Consider the following 8,345-nt stretch of genomic DNA (forward strand, 5'->3'; position numbering starts at 1 on the left):
CCAGGGGGCTGGACCCAACCTTCAGCCAGACCATCCAGTGACCAGGGAGTTGGACCTCTTTGTGCCTCTTTGTATGGTTCTCGTGGTTTGGTTTGGTTTTCACGGGACCCAGTACAAGGTGTCTACATGGCCACGTTTTTATCCTGTTCTAGAGTGAGCAAGAGTAGAGAAATGAGGAGATGGCCTCGAGATGAAGAGTTGTTATGGGCAAGACAGACTACCTTAGGATGTATGAAATTCTGAGTTTTAGTGGTTTGTTTAAGAGTAAAATTGCTTCCTAAAAATTACAAAAGCAATTCAAAAGTGAGTAAACATATTGTGAAATATTTGGGAAATGCAGAAAAGTGGAAAAACAGTCACCAACAAAATTCACTGAAGAAATAATAGATGACCAAATGGAATGAGATGGTGTTCTTAGATGGCAATCTTAGGAAGTGTTTCATTTTCCCAAGTTATATAAACTTTGTATAGTTCTCATTAGGATCTGAATGGGATTGAGGACATGGGGTTTTTGTCTTAACATTTCAGTAGAAGAATAAGTGAACATAAAGGCTGTACAATCAGTAAATAAATGGAATAGATTAGTGAGGGTAGAAATAGTTCAGAACATCTGCAGAAATTTAATAGAAAACAGAGATGTTATTTAAATTTAACGGGGAAATTTAATAAATGACCTGGCACAACTGGCTATTTGCCTGGAAGGAAATAAGGTTGAACTCCTACTCACTACGCAGCCCCAAAATAAACTGTAGGCAGATTAAAGCGTTTAAATGTAAAAAGCAGTATCTTGAATGGAAATGCAAGAGAATTTATTTTTAAAATACCTTGAGAGTGTTCAAGAAAACTTTTAAACCAAGACAGAGAACCTCAGAAGTTTTCAAAGAAAATACACCAATATTTTGTTCAAATACATTGGACAATATAAAAGTTTAAAAAGTTTTTTCTGGCAAATAAATTCCATAAACGAAGTTAAAAGGTGACATGGACTGGGGAAAAAAATATTCTCAATGCTTCTGGTATATGAAAGATTACTATCCATAATATTCAAAAAGCTATCTGAAATGAGCAAATGTTCCAATGGAAAATGCTAAAAAAGAAAATAAACAATGCTCCAGGGACTGCTTCTTTGTCTAAGCTCCAGTGTAACAAGGATATGGCTCTTATCCCGCTGCCTGGTAGAGGCCAGCTTCAGTTATAAGTTACTGTTGAGCTGATGGAAGTGACCTGTTTACAACACCAGGCTCCAGTTCCAGATGTGCTTTAGGGATTTTCAGGAACTCTCTCCTCTCATGAAGCCTGACCCCAACTTTCTGAAAGGGGCCACCCTACAGCACTCAGTGGGTAGGGAGTAAGCCTGGAGGGCCTCAGAGAACCTGGTCACAGAACCCAGTGGGTGGCGATCAGGAACAGTGGTCTGGGGAGGGCTCAGCGCCTGCCCACCAGGTGGGACAAGGGCCTGTGCTCCCTGCAGAGTTTTGAGGTGATATATCTGCTCCACATCCCTGCACCCCATATCTCCTGAAATCAGACAGATGCAACTCACCAAACCCACTGCTTTTAGCCCACTGCTTTAGAACGTTGTTGAATTTAGGGGGCATAAAAATGCGATTGGAAAAGGGACTGCCCCAAATGATGCAGTGCACTGTTTGGCTTGTGGGAGGTTTAATTGGGAAGATGTGTTGATTATATGAGTCTGTAACATAGACTGATTTATTTAACCAAGTTAAGAGATGAAAAGCTCATTACAAGCCAATTACCAAGAATTAATCAAATTGGCTCTAATGGGAAGGACCCACCTGCCAGTGTAGGCGATATAAGAGACACAGGTTCGATCCCTGGGTTGGGAAGATCCCCTGGAGGTGGGCACAAAACCCACTCCAGTATTCTTGCCTGGAGAATCCCATGGACAGAGGAGCCTGACAGGCTGCAGTTCATAGGGTCACACAGAGTTGGACACGACTGAAGTGACTTAGCACGCATGTACATCTCAACAGTAATCCTCAACGATACCTAATTTACTGGTAAAAACCCATCTAATGTTGATATAATGATACTTAACTCTCTTTTCCTGTCTCTGTTCATAAAGTGGTCATCCCCTGGCTGAAACCCTCACTCCAAGGGGGTGGGGGGACATCAGAGGTTGATGCACCTTAGGTCACGGAGTCCACAGTTCCAGAACTATTATTGCAAAGCCTCACCATCTGCCTAACATGAGCAGAAGTGAAAGCCTCTGTAAACTTGTAAATTTGTGAAATAGATTCTGCTTAAAGGCAAGTCTGAAAAAAGAACTGCCCCAGGCACCTAACACAGTGCTTTGCACATGGTAGTCATTCAATGTTTGTTAAATAAAGCTATTAGTGTTGTTCAAATTTAAAAAAAAAAGAACTGCCCTGGTACTTAGCCAAAAAAAGCATGAGTGCACCCAAATAATTCCATGCAGCAGTGCAGATGTGAGCAGCGTCATTTTTAATCCCAGCTCCCTCTGAGTCCCCACAGCAGTACATTGACCTGCCCATCCTGCATGTTCTAGGTCTGCCCTCCAATGACTCACCTATGTGAAAAGATCATCTCCACTTTGCCCTCCTGGAGGAAGCTCAATGGCCCCAACCAGCTGATGTCACTGCAGCAGTTCGTGTACGACGTACAGGACCAGTTGAACCCCCTGGCCAGTGAGGCAGACCTCCGACGCATCGCCCAGCAGCTCCACAGTGCTGGCGAGGTGAGAGCTCCAGCCTAGCAGGGATCTGGAAGGAGCCCCCCAGGATGCATTTCCAGCATCTGAAGGTGGGATGAGCTGGAGGGGCAGAGTGGCAACTGCACACTGCCCATGATGCCTCACAGGAAGGCTTGAGTGATTTCCTGAACTGTGATCCTCTTCTCTCCTGTTCACCTTAAAAGTACTGTTTATTTGTTGTTTTTGTTTTTGTTTGCTTTGCTTTGGTTGGTTGGTTTTCTGGCTTCTCTTAGTTTGAGGGTAGAATTCCCGCTACACTGGGTGACTGGGCCTCTCCTCCCTCTCCCCATAGCAGCTGGTGCTTAGCTGTGATTCTTGCAGCTCGGATGACTGCTCTCCATGAGGCGTGTCAGCTACACATAGACCTAGTGGGCTCACAGACAGTCAAGAAATGGCAGTGATGTATCCTCAGGGAGATGACATCTGGAGACACTAAGATGTGGCAAGCAGTGGTCCCCAGAAATGATCAAGAAATAGAAATCTCTGTTTCTGGTTGTGTTACATTCAGCACTGGGATGTAGTTTGGGAAGTCTCTTCTAATTGCTTCATATGCTGCCTGTCCCTCTAAAGGGGGCATAGCCTTCACATGCTTCCATCTTGTGAAATCAGGAAACAGTATAAGCTAGTCTGGAACAAGAGTAGCTCTGAACATGAAAACCCAGAAGCAGTTCAGAGAATTTTACAAACAAGAAGTTTGCCTCCCCATTCTCAGGGGCCACGTTAGGCCCTTGGCCATGGATCATATAGGCTTGAAATTCTAATTAAATCAAGAAGCCAGTGATCCTAAAATTCTAGAGCCCCAAGCAGTGATTGTGTAGGTCTTTGAAACCCAATGAAACTATAGGCTAAATCCACTAGCCCCTCCAGCGGTACTTTAAATGATTGCCTCCAAGGATGGGAAAAATGAAGGACCAAAGCTTACCTTATAGTGCTAGATATAAACATATATATTTTAACCATAATAATAAGCCCACTCTTTTAAATAATGTATTCCCTTGCCTTCTGGCATTTGACCAGCAACTTTCTAACTAGTCACTTCAGCAGTTCATCTCTCCTTGCTCTTGAGACTTTAATAAGTAAGTGAAGGTAAAAAGAAAAGAAGGGAAATCTGAATCAGGATGCCCTACTCTGGCTGCCAGCCCCTCTCCAGTACTGTTCTGCTCTCTAGAAAATAATCTAAGGATCTTAGTCGCCTCCAATAAGGCACAGTGTATCTGTCTGTCTTCTATGACCCTGAGGAGATAGTTATGTCTAGGACTAAATTGCAGACAGTATTCTACCAAAGTGAAAGTGAAAGTTGCTCAGTTGTGTCCAACTTTTTGCAACCCCATGGATAGTCCACGGAATTCTCTAGGTCAGAATACTGAAGTGGGTATCCAGTGGGTATCCAGTGGATCTTCCCGAACCAGGAATTGAACCAGAGCCTCCTGTATTGCAGGCGGATTCTTTACCAACTGAGGAATCGGGGAAGTCCATTCTACCAAATGCCTTATTAAAAACTAAAAGACACTGTTCTGCATTCCAGAAATGTCTCAAGTTTGAATAGAAGGCATCTCAAAAACTTAAGACTACGGGGAGAAAAGTGGGGCTTCTCTGGTGGCTCAGATGGTAAAGAATCTGCCTATAACCCAGGAGACCTAGGTTTGATCCCTGGGTCAGGAAGACCCCCTGGAGAAGGGAATGGCTACCCACTCCAGTATTCTTGCCTGGAGAATTACAAGAACAGAGGATATAGTCTATAGGGTCGCAAAGAGTTGGACATGACTGAGTAACTAACACTCTCTTTCACTTTTCATGGGGAGAAAAGTACTCCCAGTGCAAACAGGTCTCAGCCTCCATGTGAGATCACTGATCTTTGTAGACCTAACCCAGGACAGAGAGGCAGGGAAGGAGGGGTAAGTGCCAAAAAGGAGAAAGTTGCTTCTGTTTGTGTGTATGTGCATCATTGTTTTTTCTAACTTCTGCTTTTTAAAGAAATGAATATGAGAGGAAAAGCTAAAGTCCCCTTTGGCCGTCACCTCTCGTCTCATTCCTCCCTTTCCCCTCCAGGGCCAACCACTGTGGTAGCATATCTTTCCAGAACAGTCTAATATAACATTCTGAATCTTTTTTGAAAAATTTCAAGCCTTCAGAAAAGTTGCAAGAATAGTAGGATGTATCCTCATATCCTCCAAACCTAATTTAACTAGCTGTTTATGCTTTGCTAAATTTAGTTTGTCTCTCTTCTGTTTATTTATTTGCTTTGCAAACATCATGACCTTTCACCTCTAAATAATTTAGCTCACATCTGCTAAGGAGGACATTCTCCCACATAACCATAATATAATTGATTATCATATCCTGGAAACACAACGTTGATATAATACTATGGTTGAATTTATAGTCCTCTTTCAAGTATTTACCACTTGTCCCAGTATTTTTTTACAGCTAATTTTATCCATTTGTGCATTTATTTTGGGATTCAGAATCCAGTCAAAAATCACCTATTGCATTTGGCTTCTATCTATCCCTCTCTTATTGCACTGGCCTTTTATAATTAGAGTCAAAGGTAGTCTTTTCAGAATCTCCCTTATGACACTGCCAAGCTGGTATTTCTTGGCTCAGTATTGATTTTGAGACCCCTCCATATGAATGTCCTGGGTCGTTGTTTATAGCATCTGCACAGATTTCATCCCTGCTCAGGCCGGTCAGTGGTTTGAGCAGCTGGGTTATCTGGCGCTTTATGTTCCTAATGCGTGACGTCCCCTTGTCCCCTCGGACAGATCAACATCATGCAGAGCGAAACCGTCCAGGACGTGCTGCTCCTGGATCCCCGCTGGCTGTGCACCAACGTTCTGGGGAAGCTGCTCTCTGTGGAGACTCCACGGGCCCTGCACCATTACCGCGGCCGCTACACCATGGAGGACGTCCAGCGCCTGGTGCCCGACAGCGACGTGGAGGAGCTGCTGCAGATCCTGGACGCCATGGACATCTGCGCGCGGGACCTGAGCAGTGGGACCATGGTGGACATCCCCGCCCTGATCAAGACTGACAACCTGCACCGCTCCTGGACGGACGAGGAGGAGGAGGTGCGGGTCTACGGCGGCGTGCGCATCGTCCCGGTGGAGCACCTCACCCCCTTCCCCTGCGGCATCTTCCACAAAGTGCAGGTGAACCTGTGCCGGTGGATCCACCAGCAGAGCGCCGGGGGAGACGCGGACATTCGCCTGTGGGTGAACGGCTGCAAGATCGCCAACCGCGGGGCCGAGCTGCTGGTGCTGCTGGTCAACCACGGCCAGGGCATAGAGGTCCAGGTGCGTGGACTGGAGACGGAGAAGATCAAGTGCTGCTTCCTGCTGGACTCGGTGTGCAGCACCATCGAGAACGTCATGACCACCACGCTGCCCGGGCTGCTGACGGTGAAGCACTACCTGAGCCCCCAGCAGCTACGAGAGCACCACGAGCCCGTCATGATCTACCAGCCCCGGGACTTCTTCCGGGCGCAGACCCTCAAGGAGACCTCACTGACCAACACCATGGGCGGGTACAAGGAGAGCTTCAGCAGTATCATGTGCTTTGGCTGTCACGATGTCTACTCGCAGGCCAGCCTGGGCATGGACATCCACGCGTCAGATCTGAACCTCCTGACCCGGAGGAAACTCAGTCGCCTGCTGGACCCGCCCGACCCCATGGGGAAGGACTGGTGCCTCCTTGCCATGAACTTGGGCCTCCCCGACCTTGTGGCCAAGTACAACACCAATAACGGGTCTCCCAGGGAGTTCCTCCCGAGCCCAGTCCACGCCCTGCTCCGAGAATGGACTTCCTACCCCGAGAGCACTGTCGGCATTCTCATGTCCAAACTGCGGGAGCTGGGGCGTCGGGACGCAGCGGACTTCCTGCTGAAGGCGTCCTCTGTGTTCAAAATCAACCTCGACGGCAACGGCCAGGAGGCCTACGCCTCAAGCTGCAACAGCGGCACATCTTACAATTCCATTAGCTCGGTCGTGTCCCGGTGAGGGCAGCCTTTGGCTTGGGCAGGGTCTCTCCCAACCGCAGGGGCAAGGGGGACACAGCCCATCTTTCCCACCAGAGATTCTGGCGCGTTCCTTCCTACGCCCACATCCTGAAGGACGCCGCCTCCCTCCCCACCTCACCTATTTCTCTGCCACTACCTCCCTCCTCTCACACATTCCCTGGTGTGTGAATGAATGGTCTTTCTAGTTCAAGAGCAGACCCTATCCTTTAAACCTTTGGCCATTTGAAAAGCTAGCCACCTTCCACCTCTCATCCTCTAGTACCTTGCTTCTTAATGATAATTTTACTGGAATTCCTAACTTTTCAATGAAATTTTTTTAAACTGTTATATTAAATGTCCTTTAAAAAAAAAAAAGCGCACATTTATCCAAGATGTGTATTTCTTATACTCTTTTCTTTGTTATATCCTGTCCTCAGCTTATCTCTTTTATATTTGTAGGAAAAACTCCCATGTAAGGAATCCCACTGTATGATTTATAAACAGACAATATGTGAGTGCCTTTTGCAGAAGAGGGTGTGTTTGAAATCATCCAAGTCAGCCCGAAGCTGTCGAGAAAGAAACACTCCCTCTCTGTCTCTTGCTGTATGCTGATCATCGCCAGAGGTGCTTCACCCGAGGGTTTTTTTTTTTTTTTTTTTTGGAAACTTTTGTGTTTCCTTTGGCAAGGAAAGGGGAGAAAGAAACCTCCTCTAGAGCAATTTCATGGCCAGTGTTTTAACTACAAGACATGTTCGTGTTTGCTTTTGTTTCAACGTCAGTGTGAACGTTCACGTGGAACCTGCAGGCTGTCGTGCTTCTTCATCCCCTGTCGTCTCAGGTAGAAGGTTGACACGGTCATAGGGAGCCAAGACCTGTGTGAGAATTCAGAAGACCCCGACTCATGATTTGTGACAGTTTGTTATTGTGCGTAGCAGATGGTTCTCCACATTTAGATCCTGGTTTGAAAACTTCCTGTACTTGAAGTCGCAAAAAGAAAATAAAGGAAGCAAGTTTTCTTGCAGTGATTTTGAATTGTGATGGAGTTTTAAATTGAAATAAGGGAACATGTCCTAATTCTTCTGTCCTGAAAAGCATGTAATTTTAATATTATATCATATGTATATATATATATGCAGTATGTATATACATATATATTAATACAGGTATTTTTACTTAATCTTTAAGATGTAGTTTAAAAAAGGTTTTCTTTTTTGTTCTTTTTTCCTTTTCCTTTTTTTTTTTTTTTATAAATAAACTGTTGCTTGTTGCATTAGCTTGTTGGTCTTTAATTCAAAAAGGATTCTTTTTGTCATATTTTCATTTGTCAGTACCCCACCTCGTGGGACCAGCCAGTCCAGAAAGTGATTAAACCTAATCTCTTAGGGCTAGAAATGAACAGCAGTTTATTAGGGGCTTAATTATTACTGAAGTTGGGAATGGTGTGGAAAAGCAGAAAGAGCTTGGATGATGTCACATGTGTTTTAGCTTTAAAGAAAAGAAACTCTTTCCATTTCCTTGGGTGAGCCCCAAAACGAAATTGTATCATTTAGTTCTCAGCTATGGGGAAACAGGAAGCTTTCTATTTCTGTACAAAGGTGGAGAGATTAGTGCCCTATG

At 45.2% G+C, this 8,345-nt stretch overlaps 1 protein-coding gene across 2 annotated transcripts in view; it reads left to right on the forward strand.

The window, feature by feature from the left end:
• DAPK1 (death associated protein kinase 1) overlaps positions 1-8,001 on the forward strand; it is a 205,461-nt gene extending 197,460 nt beyond the window's left edge. The window contains exons 24-26 of one of the 2 annotated variants that reach the window (XM_040245069.1): positions 2,531-2,719; positions 5,497-6,725; positions 7,188-8,001. In XM_040245069.1, the coding sequence (XP_040101003.1) occupies positions 2,531-2,719; positions 5,497-6,725; positions 7,188-7,221 (1,452 nt within the window). In that variant the 3' untranslated portion in view covers positions 7,222-8,001. Of the gene's footprint in view, positions 1-2,530; positions 2,720-5,496 lie in introns of both variants that reach the window. The other variant, XM_040245074.1, reaches the window with a different exon arrangement.
• Positions 8,002-8,345: the final 344 nt, after the last annotated feature.

Source organism: Oryx dammah, unplaced genomic scaffold (genome assembly GCF_014754425.2).
Source record: "Oryx dammah isolate SB20612 unplaced genomic scaffold, SCBI_Odam_1.1 HiC_scaffold_1, whole genome shotgun sequence".
Taxonomy (NCBI): Eukaryota; Metazoa; Chordata; class Mammalia; order Artiodactyla; family Bovidae; genus Oryx; species Oryx dammah.